The sequence below is a fragment of the Plectropomus leopardus genome, chromosome 24, assembly GCF_026936395.1.
Source record: "Plectropomus leopardus strain MGB_pleo_1.0 chromosome 24, ASM2693639v1, whole genome shotgun sequence".
Classification (NCBI taxonomy): Eukaryota; Metazoa; Chordata; class Actinopteri; order Perciformes; family Serranidae; genus Plectropomus; species Plectropomus leopardus.
The window spans coordinates 3,456,135-3,483,907 of record NC_142199.1 but is presented as its reverse complement, the minus strand read 5'-3'; the positions used below and the strand labels follow the sequence as shown (position 1 = coordinate 3,483,907).

The 27,773-nt window shown below is 34.9% G+C and overlaps 1 protein-coding gene and 1 long non-coding RNA gene across 3 annotated transcripts; one reads left to right on the top strand and one right to left on the bottom strand.

The window, feature by feature from the left end:
* Positions 1-1,224: 1,224 nt before the first annotated feature.
* Positions 1,225-27,643, bottom strand: LOC121962713 (kinesin heavy chain-like). The gene is made up of 26 exons (XM_088074737.1): positions 26,967-27,643; positions 23,453-23,540; positions 22,807-22,880; positions 22,047-22,151; positions 21,063-21,111; positions 20,911-20,966; positions 20,691-20,778; positions 19,790-19,914; positions 19,607-19,711; positions 19,382-19,530; positions 17,272-17,420; positions 14,711-14,892; positions 14,554-14,622; positions 14,256-14,462; positions 13,123-13,275; positions 12,848-13,045; positions 11,361-11,478; positions 9,958-10,025; positions 9,760-9,851; positions 7,336-7,437; positions 7,189-7,249; positions 5,946-6,017; positions 5,767-5,871; positions 5,463-5,679; positions 5,267-5,374; positions 1,225-3,667 (listed from the first exon to the last, which is right to left on the bottom strand). Exons 1-25 carry the CDS (start codon positions 27,090-27,092, stop codon positions 5,289-5,291), a joined length of 2,844 nt encoding a protein of 947 aa, XP_087930863.1. The 5' UTR covers positions 27,093-27,643; the 3' UTR covers positions 1,225-3,667; positions 5,267-5,288.
* LOC148185462 (uncharacterized) lies at positions 7,418-19,294 on the top strand. Of its 2 annotated transcripts, XR_015775920.1 has the most exons (3): positions 7,418-7,532; positions 8,123-8,333; positions 17,283-19,294. It is a non-coding gene; the product is annotated as an uncharacterized LOC148185462 (long non-coding RNA). The 2 variants fall into 2 exon arrangements; XR_015775919.1 differs by lacking the exon at positions 7,418-7,532 and having other exon boundaries at positions 7,705-8,333.
* Positions 27,644-27,773: the final 130 nt, after the last annotated feature.

Below are 27,773 nucleotides of genomic sequence, written 5' to 3'. Positions count from 1 at the left end.
TTTGGAGGATCAAAAAGTAAAATGACTCAATAATAAGTATGCATAGAAATAGAAAAATGAATAAATGAAATTATTTATTAATATTTCTATATTTTACAAATTAATACAGAGCAGAGAAATAGAAGAAAAAGAAGAAATAATTAGGGAAATTAATAATAATAATAAAAATAATAATAATATAATCTCAATAGAGAAAGGAATAAAATTAGAAATGAGTAAAAATAAGAATGAATTGGAAAATAATTAAATAAAAAAATAATGAACAAATAAATAATTTGCTTAATAAATATTTTCATTTAAAAATAATTAAAACTTTCATTTCCCAATATCTTTATGTATTATTTGTTTAAAGTAATTCCAAAATTGTTGCAGACAGCTTTCCGAATAATTTCTAAAGTTTCCCCAAAATAAATAACTCTAAAAAATAATATAACACAACATCACATCAGTGGAGAAAAAACAAAATAAGATAATTAAAAACAGATAAATAAGAAAGAGATAAACAAGTAAATAAATTAAAAACATGAAAAGATGGCACGCCCAGGACATTAGAAGGATAAGGAATTAATAGAGTAAGAGTTAAAAAGGAAATTAATAAGTAAATAACTAATAAATAAAGGTGATATCACATAAAAGCAATTCTCTAATAGTACAATTTTTAACCACAAGCACGTGACATGTCTGCACCGGAAAATAGGGCTCCCCCAAAGGCATCACAAAGTCTCAATATATATATAAATATACATATATATAAATATTGTTTTTTAAAATTACACAATTTACTGAATGTCCCTCGCATTCACAGCACAGAAAAAGTCACCCTTTTTCTTCAGTTTTTGTTATTGCAAAATTGGTCTTAAATTTGTCCCCTAATGGCTTAAAAAAATATCCTATAAATATCTAAAAAACTTAAATCTACATTTCTAAAGCTGCAGGAACCATAAATAAATGTACTTGGTAACATCCCACCACACAACATATGTAACTGTTCTTCCAACTTTAATCAATTTTAAATGATAGTTATTAAATATTCTGTTTCTACTCAAAAGTATTTAACAAAAATGTGTAAAATAAACAAAGTCTAGGTACATTTATATTTTTCAATAGACATACTTTGAATAAAAATAAGGTCCATTTAAAAAAAGCATGAAAATGAGCTTGTACATCAAAAAATATTCTTAAATCCTCAGAAATTACTCGTTTGGCAGGAAAAAGAGACAAAAGTGAAAGTTAAATAGATATATCTTTATTAGCTTTAATTGCATCAGTTGTAGGTATATTCAGATATGATGCCACAGCCAAAACAAAACAGATGAACTCAAAAACATCTTTGCAAACTCAAAATGTACATCATGATGATGTAAATGCACGATGTATACAAATCGCCTCACTGTGTCCTCCCTGAGCATGCCTTTAACACACAAGCTCTAAGTCCATGCACTGTCATTCACTTAATGTGAGCGCAGCTGTCCCGCTCGCTCAAACAGCCGCGATCAAACGCTCAAACGTCAAATAAATAGAGTTAGGCTCAGTTTCGGGATATTCTGCAGCAACCATCCCGTCGCCTCAAAAGTTGCCCTTTGCATCACAACTTAAAAAGATAACATTCAAAAACATGCTAAACTGGCAGCACGAAGGAAAGCAGCAGACTTTAAATATATCTCAGATTGGCGTGTAAAGGGGTCTCCTCGATTACAGTCTTGAGATGATTCTGTAAAGCAGTTTAAGGTGTTTTTACCGACGAAAATATGCGACTGCAGGTGTTTCTAAAAGGCACGCTGTTTTTACAGGATTGCTCAGGAGGAAATTCGGTCCTAATCTGTTTGTAAAAGCTGCATATTTTTCTAAACAGACTCTTTTAGCATGTTTTTGTGTCAAAGTGACTGTTGGGAATAATATATATGTTTTTAAATTGGTCCAGTATTGACTGCAGCAGAGAAACAGCCTGCAATTTAACCGTCTGCTGTATTTAATCTAGAAGTGCTTGTTTTTTCTGCCTGACAGCTCAAATTGTTATTCTAAGTCTATTGCAGGACAGTTTTGTTTAAGCAGAAACTTCCCCGAAATAGCTTTTACCAAACCTACCAGACTCCATTTAAATTAACAGTCATTTTAATGTATAAAAAGCCAGCATATTTTCACCTCCAATTCAGTGACTTACAGGTTTTATTTTACCCAAACCAGAGCTGGTGATAGTTAAAACAGTGAAAATGCAAACAGAGACAGCTTTTATCAGTTTTAATTAGTCTCTTTTGGCTTTGAAAGTAGATTGTTTTTATGAGGGTAAAATTAGTGTTTATTTAAATGAAGTCTGGTTGTTTTGGCAATCGCAATTTTTAATCTGACTGTGGTTTAAAAGACAGACAGACACTTATAATAACACTGTGAGCCTGTCAGTGGCAAAAATAGAGCTTTTAATGGAGGGAAATTGACAGTGCAGCCCATTTTGTATCGCTCAAAACAAATCTTGTCCCCAAGAGTCACTCAGGCACAAAAACACGTGAAAACAGGATCTTGATTCAAAAATACCAAACTTACCCTTTAAATTCTCTGATTGGCTGATCAGGAGCTTCACTCTTTGTGCAGAAAAATTAAAGATTTAAAATGAGCTTTTAATTTATTGCTGCAGAACAACAAACCGGACCAAAGTGTTGTGAGTCCTGGGGACGCCTGATTGGCCGGTCAGTGTCCCTGCAGGACTCCAGAAACACTCAGTCACTTCACAGCAGCGTCCTTTAACATTTTTAATTTGGCGTCTTACTTATACATATCAGCAGGGAGCACACTTTTTTAAGTTAGTGTTTGATTTTTTTGATGATTGTCAGCTGTGGGGAGACAAAAAAATAAAAGGGGACAAAAACTCCAAAGACAGCACAAAGTACTACCACAGGTATTAGTATAGAAATGCAAACAATATTTTTGTATGTTTCTGCACAAAGTGGCTGAATTCATTTCCACCTGAAATACATCTCGAGCTGTAACCTTCGACTTTAGGTGTGAAACTCAAAGGCGTCAGCTGCAACGGCATTAACGGTTTGACATTTTGGCACTTTTGCAGAGAGTTACATGAGAAAATGATACTGCTCGCATACACGTGGCTTCACAATGATAGAAAGGACACAAGACTTGCTGTTAAATATTCTCATTTAACTCTCAGCAAAAACTCAAACATGCGTGTTTCTCAAAAAAATGTCAATTAATTCCTTGAACTGAGTAAATGCTGGTTTAAATTGAAATTATAACCCTTAAGATCTGCCTCTCCGGAAAGCCCTACAAAATTATAATCACGATCGTCATCAAAATTATGCAACAGGTTACCTGCAAAACTTCTAAATAGTGTCTCAATCCTTCAAATAGAAACTCAGGGCCTCATTCACAAATTGTACACTTGTTTAAATAAAACGAGAAGAATCAAATAAAGTTGGTTTGAATTGTTTTTTTCTTCCTAAAATCATTTTTTTGGACATCAAGTGGGACATTTTGTAAATGAGGCCTCTGATTTGTACATTCAGCAAATTAAATGCATCTCATGTCAGTATGTACAGGACGGATGTTTGCTTCTCTGAGCGGTGACAGTCTGTCGTGATGGCCTCCCATTGGTGCTCCAGCGGGAGGGGCGGGGCTTGTGGTACCAGGTGGGACGGTGAGCATGCGTCGGATGGTCTGTCTGCAGGTGGAAGAACAGCCGTAATGTAAGTATGAAACATTGTTTTTTGTCCAGTTTTCTTTTAAAAGTGTCTTTAATCGTGGGTTGGTTCACTGGTGGTCGTGTGTAATTGTCCCAAATTATCTAAAAGTAAATACAACCTCACACTGACTCCGAAACTGTCACGCATCATCCAAGTTTTAACAACATTTTTGACCAAGAGTCAAGGTCGCAGTGAGTCTTTGAGACGGCAAATGTCTTTACTCCCGTACTGCGAATTTTTGCGAGAAATTGAATAACTAAAGACATCGGATTTTTGCAATTTGTTTTTACGAAACATTTTAGTCAGTTGGGAAAAAAAGAAAATGTTTGTATTTTAATACCAATTCTGAAATAATAAAAACTAATTTGACACTAAACTTAAACAGTGAAAAATTCAGATCTCTTTTGTATTTTATTCTCTTCATAACTAGAAAAAAATATCTGTCTCTTAAAATACTGTCACAACAATGTAGAATTTATTTTAAAAAATACTAACATTTACACTTGTGCTCATTTTCAATTTGTGATTTTTTTGGCCATTTTTCAGAGAATATGAATGCTAATACAGAAATCTTTCTTTCAACCATGTTTAGTGTTTGGGTGAAGCCATTTATTGTCAAACTTTTGTATTTGCTCTTTTAAAAATCATATTGACAACAGAAACTACCCTGATCAAAAGTTTACATACCCTCGTTCTTAATCCCGTGTATTGCGCTTTTTAACATCAATGACAGCTTGAAGTCTTTTGTGGCAGTAGTGGATGAGGCATTTATTTTCCAGTCTTTCTGGCAAAAAGCTTGCAGTTTCTGTAACTTCGTGTGCTGTCTTGCATGAACTGCCCGTTTGCGATCTCCCTAAAGAACCAGAACCTTTACTTTTTTCTGCGGTAGCCAAGGACGGGTCGATTTGACCTTGTGTTTTGCATCGTCACGTAGTCCCATGAGTGCAAATTTTCCACCAGTGTTTTCTGATAACATGCTGCATTCATCTCAATTTCCAAGTTCCCTGTGTAGCTGGTTATGGTGTACTTTTCATCATAGTCCTTGTTCACTCCTCCCCAAATGTAGCGTTTATGTTTGTGGCCATAAAGTTACATTTCGGTCTCATCCCTCCAAATAACCAATTGTTGTGGAAGTTTCTGGCGACTCGACCATGCAGCCCATTTTTGTGCATCTTGAAACAGCCTCACCACTTTTTTAAAAAAAGTCCTGGATGTCAGCTGAAGTTATTGGCGTTTTTTTTCTTTTTATTCCGAACAATTTTTATACACACACACTAATTACAGGTGAGGATGGTTACCTTTTAAACCATTTAATGCCATGTGTGTCTTATCAGGCCAAAACCTCTAAGCTATGTAAACTTTCGATCAGGGTAGTTTCTGTTGTCAGTATGATTTTAAAAGAGCAAATACAATAGTTTGGTAAGAAATAGCTTCACCCAAACAATAACCATTATTGAATGAAAAGTTTGTATTATCATTCATATTCTCTGAAAAATCACAAATTCTGCCAGAGTATGCAAACCTTTTATAAGATACTGACTGGACCATAAATCCACGTTAGTTTTTGGGGTACTCACAGGTTAACTTGCTGTTTTGGGGTCAGTTGTGGGTGTAGACACCTCCAGCTCTGATGGAGCTGCTGATGGGGGATGACAGTGGGTGATGGCCTGGTCGGACGGGCTTTGCTAAGACACAAAAAGAGAAAATTGTAGTTTAATTTTTATGTTTTCACTAATGTGTATTTTCTTTCCTTCTATCTGCCTGTCAGCTCACCGATCTGTGCAGAAAACCCCCGTCTGGCCATGTTTTTGGCCCGAACGGCCTCTTTGATGCGGTCCACCTCCTGCTGGTAGCGCTTGCGGTCCCTCATGGCGTTCTCCTTGGCCTCCTTCAGGGCGTTCTCCAGGGCTTTGACGCGTTCAGCCGTGGCCCGGAGACGCTTCTCCAGCTTCGGCAGCTCACAGCGAAGGTCTGCGTTGTCTCGGACCAGCTGAGGTCAGTGATGCAAAGTAAAGTATTAGTATTGCAAATTCAGTGTAACTTTTGTTTTCTTGTATAGTTTTCTTGATAAGTTTACCTGTTTGTGGACTTTAGTGAGCTGTTCCAAATTGTTTTCCAGGAAGGAGATCTTCTGTTTCTGAGCCACGTTGCCAAGTCCCTCCTCGCAGTCCAGTTCTGCGCTCTGAAAAACAACGAATGCAGGTCAGCAAAAAACAATAAATATAACTACTGTAACAAACAGAGGTGGTGATGTACCTTCTTCACACGCGTGGTGAGGTCCTGCACAAAGAGTTTGCGCAAGTTGTGCAGAGTCTGCAGCTCTTTGGCCTTAGAAAACAAAAAGAAAATGTTAATTAACCATGAGGCAACTTAATCCTTGCTAAAGAGGAGTATTACTTAGTGTTTAGATGTAATTTTGTAATAATGCATAATGTGTTGTGAATTGTAATTAAAGTTTTATTTAGTTTTTAGTCGCATAAAAAGTGAAATTGCAGTATTTAAATTTTGAAAATTATCATAATCTGCCATAAAAAGTCATTTTACAGTATACATAAATAATTTGGAAAGCAATGTTAAATTATTAAAAAAGGAATATGCCATTCTAAAATTTAATATTGCAGTTTGCCAAAAAATAGATTTTTTAAAAAGATATAGCAATGCTATAATTACCTTTAAAGTCATGTTACATTATGCAAAAAATCAAATGCCCTAGATATTTAAAACTGTAGTGTAAAACAAGAATATCAAAAATTTGTATGTATTTATTTGTTAGATTTTTAAGTAACAAAAGCTCCCCCTATAAAAAAAATCCAGATTTTTATAATTATTTAGTTTTTAGTATCATAAAAAGTTAAACTGCAGTATTTAAACATTAAGTCATCTTACAGTATCCAAACTTAATTTAGAAAGCCATGTTATATTATTAAAAAAGAATATGCCATTATAAAGTTTAATATTGCAGTTTGCCAAAAAATATAGCAATGCTATAATAACCTTCAAAGTCATGTTACAGTACCCAAAAAAATCAAATGCCCTAGATACAAAAATTTGTATGTATTTATTTATTTTTTATTTACATAACAAAAGGCCCCTCTACAAAAATCCAGATGTTTCATTTTAAAAAGCATAGAGTAAAATTATTCTCCTTGTTATAAAGTATTATGATTTTTTTTAATGTATAACCATGAAATTACTTTAAATCATTTATATGCAAAAATTTAAATTAAAAGAAGGCCTCATTCTGTAAAGTAATTTATTTTTTGTTAACTAACTTTAATGTGACTATTGCTGAAATCTGATTTACTATATCCCCTTTTACATTGAATGTAAGATATATTTGACATTCTGTAATATGAATTTTTAAACTTAGTAATATGTGTTCATTTTTTTTACTTCTATGCATTAATTATTAAATCATGAAGTATGTACTTTCTGCTATATGTTGTTTGAAAGGAGTCATATAACTGTTTCCTTCCTTTCCTATTTGTCTGACACCCACCACAGTTTCTTCCAGGCCCTTTAAGTCGTCTTTGGCATGCTCCCTCTGTTCGTTCAGCAGTCTGGATTGAAATGTTCAAATAAACATTTACAAATCACCGTGTGTCACTTGTGGTATGTATCACTAAAAGTGTAATTGGATACCTACATGAGTTTCTGCAGCTTTGTATCCTTCTCCTGTTCTTCAGCCTTCAGTTTGTCGTAGTCTGAAATGAGTCTTTCTTGCTCCAGTAACAGGCCCTGGTTCAAACTGCAAGAGGAGGAGAGTGCATCAGTTAATATTGAGTGGCGTGGTCAGGGCTACGAGTCGCCAGGAGGCAAAACTCACAACTCATCGTCTTCACGGTACAAGCTTGCCTTACAACCACATATCAAGCTCCCCTTTCCCAAAGCCTGGATACTTGTAATGTGCTATGGCGTGTCTTGACATGTTATTTTATGCTGTTTTGAGTTGTATTTAATTTTTATTATTATTATTATTATTTGATTTTTATTTTGACATTTTTGCCATACCATAGCCTTGCCTTTTCTGTCATTTTTTCAACATGCATTTTTATGGTGTTTTTGGCCATTTTTACAAAATTGTATTTATTGACACGCTATTTTATACTGTTTAGAGTCTTTTTATGCTGTTTAGAGTTATTTTTGGGAGATGACATTTTGACATTCTTGCCATACTAGCCTTGCCTTTTGTTTTCAGGCCATTACTATGGCCTTTTGGCCATTTTTGACACGGTTTTTGTGCGCTGTCTGCTCTGAAGCAGCGTCTTTATACCCCTCTTCCTCCTCTGTCACGCCCCTCAACGTCGACGTCACGACGTCTCTTGACACACCTCCACACGTTTTGCATTAGCACCTCCCCCTTACGTCACAGCACCTCCCCCTTACGTCACAGCTATCTGTAAGATGTCGTTTGTTTTCCACCTTTTTTTCAGCATAACGCCTTGTTGAGAAGCCCCAGCAGACCCGGGAGGGGACGAACCCCCTCCACTCCCTCCCGCCTTCAGGATTGGGGAAGCATCCAAGACCGGCAGCACCGCAGTTTTGAACCGTCAACCTCTGACTGTCCCCGCTGTCCCCACAGCCCGGACACGCTGCCGCTGCACCACCAGTCTTTTCCGCGTCGACAAAATGATTTACACTGAGGTAAGGGGGCTTCAAATAACAAAAAATGTCTCCAAAACTACATAAACATGTCAAAATGTTTACGTATGAAAGGCTCCCGGTCCGCTGACGTCACAGCCCCGCCTCCTCGGGCCTGTGGCAGGTGAGACGTTACATACAGAGGTGTTTCTTAGCTGTTATGGTACCTGAAGCACAGGTAGTGTGTTCACCTGTGTTCACCTGTGAATAAGTAAGTCGGCCCTACATGTGGTTGATTTAGTTTGTGTGTTGAGAAGTTGCACGGTGGCTACCTGCAGTGCTAACGCTAGCGATTAGCATGCTAGCGTTAGCGGTTAGCACGCTAGCATGCTAAGTTCACATTTTATGCATCCTCATTTAACTTTTAGTTCACAGTCTGTCATATTTAGTTTATTTTGGGTGCATTTTGAGTTGTATGCTTGGTGTAATATGCCAATCTATGCTATAACTGTGGCGCTGTGCTCTGTTGAAACAATAGCTGAATTAATACAGAGGCAATGTTATTGATTTCTGTTTTTATTGTTTGTTGCAGACCACACACACACACACACACACACACACACATCACAAACTCACCCAGCTGTACTACATGCACATGGGACAATAAAGGATTAAAGATTAAAGGTGTTTTTACAGACACCACCTGAACAACACTATCATTTACCTGGTTCTCACCAACATGTATTTTGTTTTAATTGCCAAATAATCATAAAAATTCAGCCATTATTGTAGAATATGCCATAAAAAAATAAAGTCATACTACATGCCATTATACATTATACAAATATGCTTTTAATTAATCATAGTACAGTATTTAAAACTAGTAACTTTTTTTGACAGACTATACTTTTTATTATACTTTCTTTTGGCATAACGCTTTTCTAAAATGCCCCAGAAAACCTAGACTCAAAAATAAAACTTAATTGGACCTTAAACACACGCAATTATGTATGTATTTACTTTTCTAGTTTTGAGAGACATTTTTAAATTATTTCACCATGATATTTATTTCGAAAAAGATTCACCGCTGGGCTACATTTATTTGCAAAGTGTCTTTTTTTATTTTGACATTTTGAAAAGTTTCACAACCTGACAACCTTGACACGCTAAATTCAGAGGTTTTTGTACATTTTTGGCTTTTATTTCTCCACTTTGTATGCTATGACTCAGAATTTGACTTCTGACTTTTACCGTACTATACTATTTGGACTTTTTTTTTAACTTGCAAAGTAAGTAGCAGTAAAGTAAGTAGTTAGTGCTTTAAAAAAATGTCATGAAAATGTTCCAAAAAGTGACAAATGCCGAAGTTAGCCTTTAAATCCCTTTAGCCTTTAACCTTATTAAATCGACTTTTTTTGCGCAGAAATTTTCTTGCAATATATTTCTCTACCTTGACATGTTTGGAAAATGAGCGTTGATGGTTTCTTACTCTGTGAGTTCGTCCAGCATCCTCTGCTTGTCTTCGATCTCGTCTCGGAGGCGGCTGAGCTGCTTCTGATGGGCCTCCCTGTGGTTCTCCAGCTGTTCCTCCGACAAAGACAGAGATACGAAACAAAAACACATAAATTCATAAAAATTTGTCATTCAAACATGAGCTTTTATAGTTTTGAGGTCGACCGCTCCTCACCTTGATGTCCTCGTCTCCTTCCAGTCTGCTGATGTCCTCCTTCTCCCCCAACATCTCGTGTCTTTTCTCTGAAAACAAAAAAACAGAATTAGTTACTCGAGTCAATTATTTTACTTTACGTAAGATGCTTTAAAAGATTGTTGGTATTGTTATCTCAACCCACAAAACTGTGTATTTTAAATACATTTACACTCACTACAGGTTTAAGGTAAAGAGAGTTTTTGGACACAGATTTTAAAATGACAGAAAATAGTAAAAGTGGCATTCTCTCAAAGGCCAAGGCAACCCCTTTAAATGACTTGTTTTGTCCAAAAATTAAAGGAAAAAAATTTACAATTATGTTCAACAGAGAAAAGACACCAATTTTCACACTGGAGACAGGCTACAGATTTTTAAAATTTTTATTTATTTTTTAATTTAACCAATAATAGACTATCTAAAGAGCTGTTTATTAATAAGAAATAATAAACGAATGAAGGGTGAATGTTTGGCAGTTAATGATAAATAAATGCATTTTTTGCAAGTTTTTTAACTTTGAAATTTGAAGGTGTTTTACTTCAAGTAAGGGCTGAAAAATGCATCTAAATTCTATCAAAATCACAACATGCAATTTTCAACTTGCAAGAGGCGCAGCATTTGTTAAATGGATAATGTGTGTCAAAATATAATTTTAAACTAACAGTTTTGGGCATAAAAATCTCAGATCTTTAACTTAAAAAAAGAGTCTTACATTAAAAATTTTGTTCAGTGTAATTTTTTACCCTAATTTTGATCAAATAAACAATATTTAATTAAACACCTTAGATCCTTTAATGCACATAAAGACGCATTTTGGTAGCAAATTTATAAAAAAAAAAAAATTACTGACACGTGAAAAATTGGAGTGTCGTGTTTAAATTTGCAAGTTTTTCTTTTAAAAAAAAAAAAAAAAAAATAGGGTGGTTTGGAAGCCCTGGGGGGCAAGGGAGTTTTTTTTTTTAATGGCCCATTTTTCTAAATTCAAAAAAATTTTTTGTTCATGTGTGAAACACGAAATAAAAAAATTGGGGTGAGAAAAAAATATTTTTTTTTTTGGCTCAAGTGTTTCTGTTTGTAATTCTCATTTTGACCACAAGAGGCTGAAGCGCACCACCAGGGGACTTTTAATTTCTCTCTGCAGTCTAAACACAACAAAAAAACTTTTTCACTGTATTTCACACATGAAAAAAAAAAAAAGACTTAGAAAATGGACCACCAGAAAAAAAATCTCACCTCCCTTGCCCCTCAGGGCTTCCGTAGACTGATAAATAAAGAAAATATTTCTTTTTCAGTCTCTCACTCAATGTTTCACTGAGCCCTTACACCCAAAAATGACTCTGCTTGGTGTCTAAGATTCGTGGATGCTCGTCTGGTCGCGTACCGACCTTGAGCCTGCAGTCTGGCGAGCTCCTCCGTCAGAGCGTCCTGACTCTCCTCCAGCTGCCTCTTCTTCTGCTCCATGTTCTGCATGTAGTCGGTCAGAGACTTGATCTTGGCCTGGTGCTGCACAAACAAACACCACGGATGGTTTAACAGGAAAAAAAAACAGGATTAAAGTTCGGTTACTCATCCAGAGCGACTTTCAGGAATTATAACAAAAGGGGGAAAGAAGCGACCAAATGGCTGCAGTATTTTCTCAGCTTTCTTTCGTCATAGAGCACTGATATCTTATTTTTAGCATTCATTTTTTCCCTCAAAAACATTTTACTTAATTATTTATTTATTTAACATAGTTGACATGCAAAACTAACTCCAACAATTTTACCCATAAAATGAAATAAGTGTATTTCAAATCATGTATTCATTTTTTGCATTGGATTATTATAATTAATCTAAAAATATTGATCAATCTAATTTTACTTATTTGTTTAAATGAATAAAACTGCAATTTATTTATGTAATCTATTGATGTTATTTAAAAATAAATAATACATCCATTTATACATCAATTTTTATCTGCTTATCCAGCAAATAATACATTGAAAAGTTAATTTAAAAAATGGATTAAAAAAAGAAACTAATTAAAAAATAAAAACAATAAATTAAATAAAAAATAAAAGAAAATGAAATAGAAAAGTAAATAAATAATTATTACAAAAGTTGATAAATTAAAAAGCAATCCCTTTTCTTCACATTTTATAAAAAATATTAATACATACATTTATTTTGATATTATTTAATTTTTTTTATTTTATTTAATTATTTTTCATTATTTATTAATTTATTTTGGCACAATTAATTGTATACTGATTTATGTATCCAGTCATTTATATGTTTTTGAATTTGGCAGCTTCTGACTTTTACCCTTAGACAACAAAAGGAGAAGGGAGATAAATACTGGGGAAAATGGGATTGCTACAATCAGCCAGTGTAGGAGATCCTTTTATTACCTGTCTTCTGTCTTCTCTGCCTGTTGTACTGTAACACCCAGACCTTACATGTTAGTATGTTCATATGGAGTATAAAAAAAAAGAATTTGGCAGCTTCTGTACGCCGTAATTTCACTGCCACAGGAAAACTTTTGGGAACAGCCACGCTGAAACTTCCTCATGTTAAAAGTTTGTGAGTAAAAAAAAACCCCAAAAAACAAAGCTGCTTCAATATCTACAATTCTACAATTTCATTTAGCAGACGCTTTTATCCAAAGTGACGTAAAACACAAGCAAGAATTTAGACTTAAGGAAAAAACCCTTAGTAAGTGCAAGAAGTGCTTCAGGTGTGATTGGTCACAGGTATTGCCGTCTGGTGGCAGAAGAAGCGCCGCACAGCCCCCCCACCCAAAATAAGGAAAATGCATGTGAGGAGCTTTCTGCACATCACGAATCGGGTCAGCAGGTACCAGGATGAGTCTCACCTGAGGGATGAGTCTCACCTGAGAGATGAGAAGCTGACAGGACGCCAGCTCCTTCTCATTGGCCTGGATCTTGCGGTGGGCGTCGGCCTGAGCGCTCTCCAGCTGCTTGCTGCGGTTAACGAGAGACTTGACCTCTGACTTCATCTTGCTGATGTAGAGACGAGCCACGGTGAACTCCTCCTCCACCGCCGAGCCGTTCCCCTTCGACTCCGAGGACTGAGGAGGAAGAGGAGAGGAGGTTTAGTGCGTGAGCGCGAGAGGCGACGCGTGTTTACGCGCGCGTCCGTCCTCACCGAAGCTGTCTTCACGTCGCTGGTGCCGATGATGGCGCCGATGTCGCTGAGGTCCCGCAGCAGCAGGTTGAGGACCTCGGCGGCTCTCTTCCTCTGCAGGCCGTTCAGCTCCTGCAGCTGACCCAGCTCCCTCTGCACGGCCGACAGCAGCGCCTGTCAACGACACCCCCCAAAACCCGAGTTTAACTTCATCCGCCTGCTGCGTGAAACAAACACGCGGTCTGTTCATCCGTTTGTGCCTCCATCTCAAAGTTACAAGGTGCTTTGCTCAAAAAAAAAAAAAAAAGGAAATTAGCAAAAATATTCTTAAAAAAACCTAATCAAATAAATAAAGATGTGAGGAAACAAATAACCTGAAACAGTGCTAAAATAAAATATAACATCATTTTTCTGCAACCTAACTTTAAATATATAATTATGAATATAGTTTTCTTGATTTTTTAAATTTTTCTAATGATTCTTTGCTTTTTCTTTCTTTTTTTCTACTTTAATCAGAAAAAAAAGAAAATTAGCAAAAAAATTCTTTAAAAAAAATAATCAAATAAAGATGTGAGGAAACAAAACCTAGAAATAACCTGAAACAGTGCTAAAATAAAATATAACTGATCATTTTTCTGCAACCTAACTTTAAACATATAATTATAAATATAGTTTTCTTGATTTTTTCCCGAGATAATTTTTCTTTTCTGTTTTATTTATTTATATATTTTTTGCAGGCAATTTTATGCCCAGTTGCTGATTTCAGAAGACAATGAGAAGGAAGAAATTAACCAAAAATTGGCAAGAAATTTGTAAAAAAAAAAAATAAATAAATAACAAGAAAATTATCTAAAACAAAGAAAAAGGACGCCGAAGAACAAGGCAAACAAGACTTGGAAAAGTTTAGGCACTGAAAGAAACTTTTATATTTAACCAAACACTTGTGACAATTAAAAATAAACCCATTGTCCCCATACGAGGACATCATTTTTTCCAAAAACTACTTACTGTTTTAAAACAGTGCTTAGTATTTTTTGCACTAACCGTGTCTTTCTACTCTAAATTTAGAAAATTAAAAATGCAAACAAAAGCCCTGCTGTTATATTTCCCCAGATTTGATAAAGACGTCCTGAAATAAATGTCTGTCCACTCACCGTCTTGTGCTGCAGCTCCTCGGCCAGCTGCAGGTTGGTTTGATCTCGCTCCTCCACCTCTTGGCTCTTCTGGTCGTAGTTGACGGCCAGCTCCTCCAGCGCCTGCAGCACCTCCTTCACCTCCTCCTTGGCCAGCTCGTTCTCCGTCTGCAGCCGGCACAGCTCCTCCTGGATCTTCTCGTAGTCGCGCCGCGTCGACGCCAGCAGCTGGCAGGACGTAGAGTGAATAACATGCATAGATACACACAGACAGAACTATCCAATGAAATCAGTTTTTAGAAAACAACCGGGGGACAACCTCCTCCTGGTCCATCATCTGCTCCTTGAGTTTCTCAGCCAGCTGACTGTGTTGGTTGATCTCATCATCCTGCAGAAATATTTAGAGTAAATAGTAATTATAGTGAAAAGAAAGATGCATCGGAAATACACATCAGTGTTTGCAGGGAGAGCACCACCTTGTCGTCCAGCTGTTTGTAGAGGTTGCTGATGTCCTCCTCGTATTTGTTTCGCTCGTCGCCGGAGACGGAGACGCCTCCTCCGGCCGGCAGCTGGTTGTCGATGATGGGAGTGTTGTCGTTCGGCTCGACGCTCTTCTGATCTTTGGAGCTCAGCTGCTCCTCCTCAGGCACGTTCTCACCTGTGACACATCAGTTTGACCTTTAACCCCATTAAAAGCACTTAAAATTACAAAATTTAACCGTTGAGAATCTGTTTTTTTGTTGTGTTTTTTTAAATCAGTGGAAAAATAAAACAGTAGTGACTTCACGGGCACAACAATGGTAGGGGTTGCAGAAAAACATTCGCGGAGAAATAAATAACACAAGTTGACGTACAGACCTTGACATGACACATATATACTGTGTATCACAATAAACAAAAAAGAAGAAATTATTGTCAAAATTATTCTAATAATTACACCTTGAACTTTTAATTAAACGATTATCCAGTGTTTATGGTAAATCTTTTAAATATGTCATGTGTTTCTGTTAGTAAAAAAACAAACCCAATAATATTAAAAATAAAAAAAAGAAATTAGTAATAGAGATAACTAAATTACAAATGTAATAAAAAATAATAATAAATATTAATAATAATAATAAAAACAAAACAACTAGGTATTAATAAGAAAGAAATTAAAAATAAAAAAATTACTAAAGATTGAAAAATTCTCTTCAATAAAATAACAATATTTTTTAAAGAAAAAACAACTAGGTGGATATGAGGGAAGAATGAAAAATAAGTATTAATAAAAGGAAGTTTTTTGTATTGTCTTGTATTATATCATGTAATATTGTTTTTATTTATCGTCAGATCACATAAGAATACTCTGTTTATCGCGCAGCAGTGTATCAGATATACAGTACATATATGTGTATTTACAGTAACTATGGTCATATATGTGTCCTGCGTGTCTGACGCCGTTAACGTTATCGGCTCTTTAATTGTGATGAAAATCAATCAGCAAATGAGGATGAGGAGCGGAGGAGAGAGAGGAGGTGAAGAGCTGCTCCGTTTAAAAGGCTCGGCGTGGAGCCAGCGGCTGAGTCATGACAGAAACACCGCATCAGCATAATGTGTGTGTGTGTGTGTGTGTGTGGGCCTCTGTGTGTGTTCACTACATTCATGTGTGAGGAGCGTAGGCTTCAGAGGCTGCGGCTGAGCTGATTTGTTGCTAAGGAGGGGGAGTGTTATCAGCACGCACAGGGAAATAAAAGAATTAAAAAAGCAATGACCAGAGAGAGAAAGAGAGGAAAAGCGAGACGGGGAGAGCGGTTACTATGCAACCGAGATGGAAAAAAGGGGCGAGGACGCTGTGAAGGAGACACCGCGGTCTCAGAGGAGAGGACGACAGACAGCACATAAATATACATAATAAATAGACACTGTGTGTAAACGTTGTTTGTAGTTTAGCTGCAGAATGATGCTGTTGTTTTAGGTTTTCAGATGTGTTATTAAGCCAAACCCCGCACTGTAGGTTGCTGATTTTGCCAACGCATTATTTTTTATATTTATTTTTATATTTTTGTAAATCTCTTTAAAATTATTATTGTCATTTTTATCTTTTCAAACTATTTTATCTACATTTTATTAACAATTTATTATAATAAAAATAACAATAATATTTAATAATAATGATAATAATAATTATTATTATTAAATTAATTTTGTCTTTTAATATAGTTGATCTAAGTGTGGCAGTGAAGTTTATATTTGATTATTTTATTAGTAGTATTATTTAAATTTTAAATCTATTTCATTTGTCATTTTTTTTCTGTTTTTTATCTACTTTACATAGGTTTTAGTCTAGCTTTTATCAAAGTATTTATTTGTTATTTATTATTATTTTGTCTTTTAATATAGTTTTTCTAATTTTTATTAAAGCTTATATTTGATTATTTTATTAGTAGCATTATTATACATTTTTAATCTCTTTTGTTGTTTTTTTTCTTTTTTTTCCTCCATTTTATCTAATTTTGAGTCTAGCTTTTATTAGTCACAATTGTTATTATTATTACTATTAATATTATTCTTATCATGAATTTTATTGTCATAATTTTATGTCTTCAATATAGTTGATCTAGGTTTTAGTTTAGCACATATTTGATTATTTTATTAGTGGCATTAGTATAAATTTGGAATCTATTTCATTGTCATTTTTTACTGTCTTTTAAATCTACTTTATCTAGGTTTTAGTCCAGCTTTTATTAAAGTATTTATTTATTTTTTATTACTATTATTTTAAATTTTATCATTATCATTTTCAGCTTTTAGCTTAGCTTATATTTGATTATTATAACACATTTTATTGTCATATTATTTTCTTTCTGTTTAATCAATTTTATCCAGTTCTTTAATCCACCACCATTTACCACCATTTCTGCTATTAGCTTTTAAATCTATTTTATTACATTTTTATCATATTTATTTTACACGTGCCTTTGTTGGTTATTATATTATTATTATATATTATTATTATTATTATTCCTTTAACTCGTCACCTTTGTTTTTGTCTCACCGTTCCTCCAGCGGCTGAGTTCGGCCTCCAGTCGCTGGATGACGTTTTTCAGGCTCTTGTTCTTCTCTTTCTCCTTCTCGTACTTCTTCTTCCACTCCTCGGCCGTCAGCTCCAGGTTCACCGACACCGTGTTCTTGATGGTCTTCGCTCTGAGGAGGCGAAAACAGAACAGGATCAGGCTCGCCTGGAAGTCGAGGTAAACATTATTTCAAAGCCGCAGTCCATCGACGAAGCTGTTTTCACTGATAAGTTACAGCTGCAACACCAAGGAATAAAAGACCAGCCGACCAAAGCTGTGAGAAACTGGAGGAAATGTTCCAGTATAATAACAATAAATAATAATAATAATAATAATAATAGACTTTATTTCTATAGCACCTGTCACACAAGAAATGCAGCCCAACGTGCTTTAAGACAGAAATTAAATGCACCAAGTGCTTAAAAATCAAAAACACATAAAGACATAATAAAACCTGTAAAAATATAATAAAAATATAATATAAATATAATACACTGATAATACTGGTAAAAGTAAGATAAAATAAGGATTAAAATTTAGTGCATGGACTGCGTAACAAAATTGAAAATAAAATATAACCCACTAACATTATTATTGACATAAAATAAGCATAAAAATAGAGTATATGAAATGCAAAGAGTGCAAAGCAGCCAAGTTAGAGCTTAAAATTTTAGTTTTCTGTCCTAAAAAATTCAGCGAGGAGGCTTCTCTGATATTTCTATATATCAAATAAAGATGAATTATGTTGCATTTGTCAGCTGGATGCATTGAAACACTGTTTAGCTTTTTCCTGGTCTTCCCTCTGACGAGGAAATCTCATTTAGGATTCAAACTCTTCATTTCCTCACAGTCAGAGGGCAGATGGCCGCACAGTAATCAGTCGTCTCCCGCCGCCGCCGCTTCATCTTTTATTACATAACCACTTTGAACTCAGACACTGATCCGAACTCTGTGCACAGTTTTCTCTTTGCACACAGCGTGCTTTCTCTCGGTGGGAAATCGTTCAAATTTTCTCTGTAAATTAAAAGAGTTCACTCTAGACCTCCTGTAAATGAAATATGTCCTACAACAACTTTGGTTAATATTTGATGTTTTATGAAAAAAACTGACTTGACTTGGATCTCACAACTTCCCAAACTAAACATCATGAAAGAATTCACGTGTTAAAGTAAAAACTGTGATTTTATCTTGTATCCAGACGCACAAATATTTTTATTTAAATTATGTTGAGTTGTGTTTTTTTCTCATTTATTTTGTCATTTTATTATAATAAATATTATTTTAATTTTCATTCCTTTTATTAATTTTAAGTTTCTGTTTTGTATTTTTTTGTAATTTTTAGAACTATTTCTAATCACCATTATTATTATACTCATTTTGTTATTATTGCTTTCTTCTTAATCTATTTTGTAGTATTTTTTAATTGATATTGTGTCTTTTTAATTTTTTAATAGAATTTTTATCAAGCTTTTATTTAACCATTTATTATTATTATTATTATTACTATTCTAATTATTATTATTGCTGTTGTTGTTGGTAGTATATTATTACTGTTATTATAATCATTATTGCTTTCCTTTATTTTTTTCTGTTTTATTGTATTTAATGTCATATTTTTTATTTTTGTTTAAATTGTTTATCCATTTTATTTAGTTTTTAATACAGTTTTTATATCCCTTGGACATATTTTAATACACTTTTATCACTGTTATTGTCATGTAAGAATTGGTCTGAAACTGTTTAATTGTCTTTTTTTTGCTTTTTTATGGTCTGTACTTGACTGAATGCTTCAAACTGTTCAGAGAAAGATTAGAGAAAGTGCAGTATTTTGAGTAATTCTAAGTTTTAGAAGACAAAAAAACAATAATTAAAAATAAGACGGCATCATGAGCATAAGCCAAAAACAAAACAATAGCGGAACGAGTTTCGTGAGAGGAATCTGTAAATAGAAATAAACCCCGACGCGCAGCAGGAAAATTAAAGCCATCTGCTCGCTTGTTTGCAGCCCCTGAGTCACCGTCATTTTTACAATTACCAAACATCGACGGGTCCATTGATGGTCCATGAAAATAAAAAGTTAGAGTTTTGCACCTTTGTCCGAACATGAGCGTGGACTTGGTCTCGGCCTCGTTGTAGATGGACGGCGAGCAGCAGATGATGATGGTGGTGCGACAGTTTCCCCCCAGAGAGTCCTGCAGGATCCGAGTCATCTTGCTGTCTCTGTACGGCACGTGGGATTTCTAAAAAATAACAAAAAAACAATCACGCATTGAACTCACAAACGTGTGGAGGTGGAGGTTTTAACCAGTGACGTACCGTTCCCTCGGCCAGAGCTGAAATGACGTTTCCCAGCGCTGACAGAGATTTGTTGATGTTCTTCGCCTCGTCCAGCACGGCGCCCTCAGCTCCCGTCTTACTGACCTGTTCAAGCCGACAACACGCACATTAGATTTCACATTCAGACACTGACGCGTGTTTCTGATGTCGCTCAGAAATGACCTTCTCGCTGCCCGCCAGGTCGACCAGGTAGAGCTTCCCCGACAGCTTCTTCTCCGTCTCGATGTTTTCCTGCTTGATGTTGATGAGGAAGATGCTGTGGCTGCGAGAGCTGTGCTCGTTCATGTCTACAAAAAGGTTTTAAACAAAAACAACTGCAGTTAAAACAACGAAAATCACCCCAGGATTAATAAATTACTCCATTTAAGTAGTAATCCTTATAGTTACTTGAGTAGGATTTTGTATTCAGTGTTTTTAATTGTAATTAGGTATTTTCACATTGACTATAAAACTACACTTTTAATTATCATATGATGAACTGAAAATTATTTAACAGAGTCATTTCAGTTTTAAGCAGTTTTTGAGGTAATTTCTCTGTTTTTTGTTTTTTGGTTTTAAATGTTTTTTACTTCCCTGATTGTTTATTTGGGTTTTTCTTTCTTTCTTTCAGGTACTTTTATTGCTACTTTTTGTAATTTAATCTCAAGTTGCATAGTTGATTAGATTTACATTTACTAAAGTAAAGGATCTTTCTAATTTCAAATTTTTGGCTCATGTCTTCCCAGAAATTATCAAGACATTTATTTAAAAATAAATAAATAAAAAAGGGGAAAAAAAGGAGAAAGTAAGAAAATAAGTTTTTGTTAAATCATTCAAAAAATAATAAATATATATATATATATAATTATGGTTAAAAAAACAGTAGTTCTCTAGAAATTTTTCATCTAGCTTTTTAAAAAATAATTACCGAGATGTTCATTGCTTTTTTTCCATGTTTTTGGAAGAAATCAAAGCGATTTGCTTCAGGTTTAATTAGCCTGTGAGAGGAGTTTGACTTGCAGCACAAGAAATGTGACGTCTCTCCCGGTTTCAAAGGGTTAAAATACACATATAAGGTACATACTGGTCACGGCCACGTGCCGGTTGTTTTTGCCCTCATCTATGACGTCCATCACCTCCTCCGGACTGGACACGAAACGCTCAGTGCAACCCTGACAGAGGAGGAGAAACGCGCACATTTAGGTGTTTAATCACTAAAGTGAGATCGCGTTATTGAAGCTCGTCTGCACGAGACTGAGAGTTAAAGACGACGACATCTGTGAATTTAAGAACCGTTTACACACCTTGACATACGGCACTCTGTTTTTGTCTTCATGCACGGCGAGGTTCGTCTTCGACACTTTGAACAGAACAAAGAAAACCCAAAATCACATGTTGACTCTTTAAAAATACTACAGATTAAATGTTTTACACTTAAGATAATATTCAAACTTACCGTCCAGCAGGTCTCTGATCTTGTCCAAGTAGATTTCAAAATAGGAAACCTGCAAAAACAAAATAGAAACTTTTAATATCTACTCATCATCACCCTCATACTCATAATGTTGCTCATTTAGGTATTTAAGCGCATTGTGCATTGCATCGGTTAAATGCCAGAAAAGTAAACATTACATTCACATACGTTGCTCTAAAGGTTAAATGTGATTTTAAGAAAAAAAAAAATCATATTTTATATATATGAGAAATTGGTCAACAGCCTATTTTGAGTCTCAAGTTTAAAAAATTAAATAAATAAATAATTGAATAAATAATAATATATTTTTTAATAAACCAGAATACACAGAAGCTCCAAAAGAGGTAAGGTAATTGGAAAGAAAAAAAAAAAAACTACCAAAGTTGAGATATTATTTTCTACCTAGGACATACAAAAAAGGAATATACTTTTAATATAACAATTTTTATTAAAACTATATCTATATACATGCAAAAAATATTTTCTCTCTGTCAAGTGGCTTGAGTCCTTTAATACAACTGAAACTTTTATTTTTTACATAGTTACATTTGGGCAAAAAAGTATTTGGCAGCCACCGATTGTGCACGTTGTCCCACTTAAAAAGACGAGAGGTCTGTAATTTTCATCATAGGTGCACTTCAACTGTGTGAAAAAAATCCAGGAAATCATCTTTTTAAGTGGGACAACGTGCACAATCGGTGGCTGCCAAATACTTTTTTGCCCAAATGTAAATAAAATAAAATAGAAAATTAACAATTATGTACTTATACTTACTGTATTTTTATAATATAAACATAAAAATATAAAAATGTTAAATTGATTCAAAATAATTCAATTAAATTAACAGAAATTCTGAAAAAATATATATATTAATGACAATATTTATGTGTGTGTTAATGAGGAGGTACATTATGAATTATTGTTTTTTAATGCTATGACAAATCATTTTTGTTGTTGTTTTTTTACCTTGATGTGAAACTCGAGGTTCTCGTCCATGGAGTAGATGTGGTCAAAGATGTCGCGGGCGATGCGAGGGATGATTCCCATCAGCTGAGGGTCGTGCAGTTTCCCCTGAACAGCAAAGGATATTAATGTTTTTAATGCTTAAAGTTAAAGTTTCACCAAAATATACCAGAAAAACTCTACATTTGATGTCATTTTAGCTGCTATAAAATATGCACAAGTCATCGTCAAAAAGAAGAAAAACTATTTGTCGGACTTTAAAGCTGCTTGAGGGGAGTTTTAAGGGGAAAATCGGGGTTAAAAGGTGGAATTAATGCAAAGAGTGAAGTGATCAGATCAGATCGGAGAATTAAAAAGAGGCTTTTTTTAGCTGCTGTCTTTCTGGATTAGTCTATGACCTGAAGCTATTTGCACTCATGACAAATTACAAAAGATGCACCGAGAACTCTGCACTTAAAATCTAATTTTATAATTTATTTAAATAAAAACAAAACACAGTAAATTTTGCAGAAATTGAGTCTCTCTTTGCGATCAGGTTTTGATTCCTCGAATCTCTGCGAGCTCGACTGGATTTAGTGTTTGTGTTAAGTCTGTTACACAATGCCTGCTGCGCTCTAATCCTCTAATCGGACATGAAACTCAAAAACGAAAGCCCATCGCCAGGCTTTGTTCAAAAGCTTTGACTTTTTTACCGACTGGTTGATTGACTGAGAGTAACAATGAAGAAGAGGATATAATAATTACACTGGACTGAGCGCCTTACCTCCATGGTGTGTGTCTTCCCAGAGGACGTCTGTCCGTAGGCGAAGATGGTCCCGTTGTAACCGCCGAGCACATCTGGAAAGACACAATATGATCGCCAGGAAAATACACTTTTTTTTCATATTACTACAATATTAAATGTCAATATCCGCAGCACCAACCCTTAAAGACAAAGAAATATTTTCATAAAACACCGCAAACCTGCATTACTTCAGGATTAGCCATGTCCTGTCTGCATAAAATAAAATAAAATAAAATAAAATAAAATAAAATAAAATAAAATAAAATAAAATAAATGAAACAAACATAAATAAATAAAATAAAATAACAAATAAAAATAGATTAAAATAAATTAAATTTAAATAGATTAAAATAATTATATACTTTTGTGTGCATCAAGTCACATCAGTGTTTCCCACTGAAAAAAATGAATGAAAAATTGAAAATGAAAATGAAAATGAATTCAGTGAGCTCTGACAAGTCCTATAAATTACTGCTGACATCTCTAATCTATAAAATCAGGCATCAGTAAAGATACTGACAGTAAAATACAATAAAACACATTAAAAAAAGACTTGAGCATAGGTGAGGGACAGATTAAAACATACAGTAGATTACAGTCACGTAAGGAAACTGTAAACTCGTACCTTTAACTATCTGTTTGGCACACTGGTCGTACACTTGCTCCTGCGACGTGTTGGGAGGCAGCACGCGGTCGAACACGTACGGTTTACTCTGTTTTAAAAGCAACACACGACACGTTAACGGCAGCAGAAAAATCAGACACATCAAACAACAGCATGGCAAGATTTTTTTTCACGATGTCATTTATTTTTCTGTCATTTATCTTCGATTAACATTGCAAAAAAAAAAAAGGATTTATTCTAAAAAAAAAAAGTGATTTGATGAGATGAGTGTGTGAAAGTGAGTAAAATCTGAAAAAGGGTTAAAATAAGTTTCGGAGTTCAATATTATGACTGGCTGAGTTTTTTTGTGGTTATTTCGGGAATTTTAATTTAGATTTTCCTAATGATTTTTATTTTAAAAAAAAGCAGTGCTATTGATATTTTTAAGAAAGATTATCTGCCAAAATCATCTAAAAACAAAAAAAAAAAAGATTTTTTTAAAAAATCAATAAAATGATATCAGATTAGATTAATCTATAAATGTGGATTATTTACAATTAGATTTATAAAACAATATGAACATCAAAACAGTTTGTTAATTTACTGATTTCTGATTTATTGTCACTTTTTACTTGCAAAACTGCAAACTTTTTGGGGAGAGATTTTCGTAATGCTTTTAATTTTAAATTTTTTTTTTTAAAGCAGCGATATTGTTTTTTATCAAGTGATTACAATGAAACAAGCAGGATTATATCCAAAAAAAAACCTGAAATATTGTTGGAAATAAAAAAAACAGTAAATTAAATAAAAGTTATATTAGATTGGGTCAATCTACTAAGTGGATTACCTACAATTAGACAAATAAAACAATGTAAGTATCAGCAAAGTATGTCCATTAAAAGAAGCCACTGATTACTGTTTTTAATTTATTATCACTATTTTACTCTGAAAAAAACTGCAATACTGCATCTTGAGGTACTTAAAAACACTGTGTGTGTAACAGGTAAATTCAAAGCGGCATTTATACACATCTAAACCTGAAATAATTAGAAATATATTGATAAACCAGACTGCATAAAGTGTTTTCTCACTGCAGCGTTTTAAAACTGGAAGCTTCCAGTCTGATGATCCATCATCCCGCCGCCCTTCGACCGCTGACTCCGACTGCGTCTCTCTCGGGATAAAAGCTTCGCTGCTGTGAAATGCAGCTCTCAGCACTCTCGCTCCCTCTGAACCCCGAAATAAAGCGGAGAAACCACCGACACCAACAGCACGGCCTCAGTTTTCTGCAGTCTGACTGACGGCACGAGACGGTGACGTGCAGATTGTCCTGACAGAACTGAAGCGTTTCTGGGCGATAAAGCAGCACGATGAATAATGCAGGACGTGCTGACGGTGAGCGGCGAGGACGCATCTGCATCAACACACTGGGGCAGAGGTCACTTCCTGTCTGTGTGTGTGGTCGCATACGAGCTGTAGAGCACTTTTAACAGATTTATAGGTCACGTTGAAAGATATAGTACCAGTTTTTTTAAGCCTTTTTTTCTCACTTTTTTTAGACGTAACTATTATTCTGTGTCGGGGACTTCTGAAACTATTTTTCAATCATAATGTCAAAAATAAATATAAAAAATTAAGTAAATTATAACAAAAATATTTTTAAAAATACCATGAAAATATTATTAAAAATTAAAATAAAAGCGACAAAAAAATAAGTAAATTAAATTGAATGTATGGAAGAAAACACGATAAAAATATTATTAGAAATGAAATAAATGCAGGTGTTGCAAAAGTTGAGAAGCATGAATATACAATAGAAGGAAAATAGGAAAAAAATATACTATGAGGAATATTAAAAAATACTATAAAATAAATGATGAAAATAGGAAAACTACTATGAAATAGGTATTATAAAAAAAATTCAAGAAGCATGAATATAACATAAAAGAAAATTACAAAAATATTACAATAAATACTAAAAAAACAATAAAAAGAAATGATGATAAAATAGGGGAAATAAATACAATAAAAATGTTTTATAAAAACAAAATCAAGAAGCATAAATATAAAATAGAAGCAAATTACAAAAAATACTGTAAGAACTACTATGAAAAGTTAATTATAATGAAAATAGGACAAAATACTATAAAAATATGCTATATTTGTGCAGAAATTTGCAGAATCATCCACAGAATAAATAAACCAACTCAAAAGTAAACTAACTTAAAAGACAACTGGAGAGGCTGTTTTAGGGAATGACTTGCACAAAACGAGAGCAGCTTTTTAATCGATCATCGAAACTTTCTGGCACAAAGCGCTAAATTGCCTCGTTAGCTCCACCCACCACAGGGCCTAATTGATGCTCTGAGCACAAAAGTAGTCCGTCACTGTGGATTAACACAATCATAACGGAGTCCATGTGACCGCCTGAATCTGCACATCTATAACCTTTGACCCCTCACCTCTAAATTAACAGGAAATTCATCATAGCTGAGCTCAATCACAAAAATCTGAAATAAACTGCATTTTTTTACGAATCATTTGTGATCTGTTTATCTCTGTTGGCATTACTCGATTTTTTTTTTGGGCTATTTATTTTTTTTGTTTGCAGTATCATTATTTTAATTATTTGTTTCGGATTTTTTAAAATTTTTTTTTATTTTGTATCATCATCTTGTCTGGTTCTAACTCTAAATATTCTTATAAGATTTTTAAGATTTTTAAATATGTAAATACATAAAAATGTCAGTTTTATTTGGTTGTTTTTGCTTGCCTGCAGTCAGTTTTATATTATCATATTATTATCTTAAAATGCAGAAGCCTATTTTACAAAATAGTTTCTTTATGTGTTATTGTTTGAATATACTAATAAAATATTGATTTATTATCTGTGACAGTCATTCTGTAGTATTAGTATATGTACCCATTTTAAGTAGGAATTTTGGAGGTTTTTTTTGTTTTGTTTTTTAAATGTTTAGACAAGTGGTATTATTTTTTAAAAATGTTTGTTTACACTGACTGACTGGTGTTTTATGTATTAAAAAATTAGCTTTTATGCATTTTAGCATCACAGAAACATAAAGGCAGCTTTAAATCACAATGATTAGAAATATAGTTTTCTGGACATTTTTCCATAGATTTTTGATTTTCTTTTTTTTTTTAATTTAAATTTCTTCATTATTTTTGACTAATTTTTGGCTATTTGCAGGAATTTATTCTCCCTAAAACGGCCATTGCAGTTTTGAAAGGAGTCAAACCAATTTAAACCTAACAGATAATATTTAGGACATCATACAGGAAATCTGAACTCAATGAGTTTATACAGCATCATGGTATAAATATCTGTAATACTGTAGGATATAACTGTTATACTATAATACCTCCTACAGCCGCGGACTACAGACTTATTGCGCACTTGGCATCTCCAGCCGGCTGCAGAGCTCCAGGTGACTTTCCTCCCCGGAAACACTGCAGTATTTGTGTTTTCATCTCCACACAAACAACAACAACAACAATAAGGAGCAGACAGACTCACCGTTATGACCACCGTGTCGTCTTCTTTGAATTTTGGGATGTATTTGTCTCCTCTGTTGATTTCGGCCTCGTTGAGCGGCCTGAAGCGGCACATCACCCTCACCCCGCACTCCGCCGCATCCATCATGGCTGCTGCCGCTGGCACTGTTTACTGCAAACAAACAAACAAACAAACAAACAACAGGCTGGCGAACAGCCGGGGTCAGTCTATTTGGGGTGAGGTGGTGCCCAACGTGAGGTTCAGGGACCACCAGAGAGGCCTTGAGGATTATCCGCGCGTCCCGGTGCAACCGAGAGTTTAAATTTTACTAAAACAAAGAGTCATTTTTGGCAAATGAAGCGTCCGGGCTCCTGGTTTTCTCACCGCGAGAAAGTTTTATCGGCTGCGCAACGTCCTTCATCCGCGCCGAGCATGTCCGGGTTTCCTCCGCTGCGCCATGGCCAAAAAAAACGGATCAGCCGCAGCGCTGCGTCCCGGTGAGCGGCTCACAGCTCCGCGTGCAGATCTCCCCGGGGACACGCGCAGAAAGCGGACTGATATGAGTTTGTTTTTGTTAACGGCGGCGGAGGCAGACGGAGTCGGCGGGTTGCTGCCCGGTGTGCAGAGGGAGAGACCGGAGAGGATGCGCACAGAGAGCCGCAGCGCACTGACGGCCGAGAAAGGCGCGCTCCAGGCACGACGCCGAGGCGCGCGCCCGTTGCCTGCATCAGCACCATCAGCGTCAGGGAGATGCTCGAATGCACGCGCACACAGACGCGCAAACTGCACCCAAAAATGGCAGACAAATAAAATAAAATTGCAATAAAA

What these genes read in the sequence shown, in the direction of transcription:
- LOC121962713 (XM_088074737.1), bottom strand. Translation starts at nt 27,092, where the DNA reads ATGATGGATGCGGCGGAGTGCGGGGTGAGGGTGATGTGCCGCTTCAGG. An exon ending in GATCAGAGACCTGCTGGACG is followed by an intron (nt 20,967 to 21,062) that starts GTAAGTTTGAAT and finishes TTCTGTTCAAAG; the next exon opens with TGTCGAAGACGAACCTCGCC. An exon ending in ACGCTCATGTTCGGACAAAG is followed by an intron (nt 17,421 to 19,381) that starts GTGCAAAACTCT and finishes TCGCCTCCTCAG; the next exon opens with AGCGAAGACCATCAAGAACA.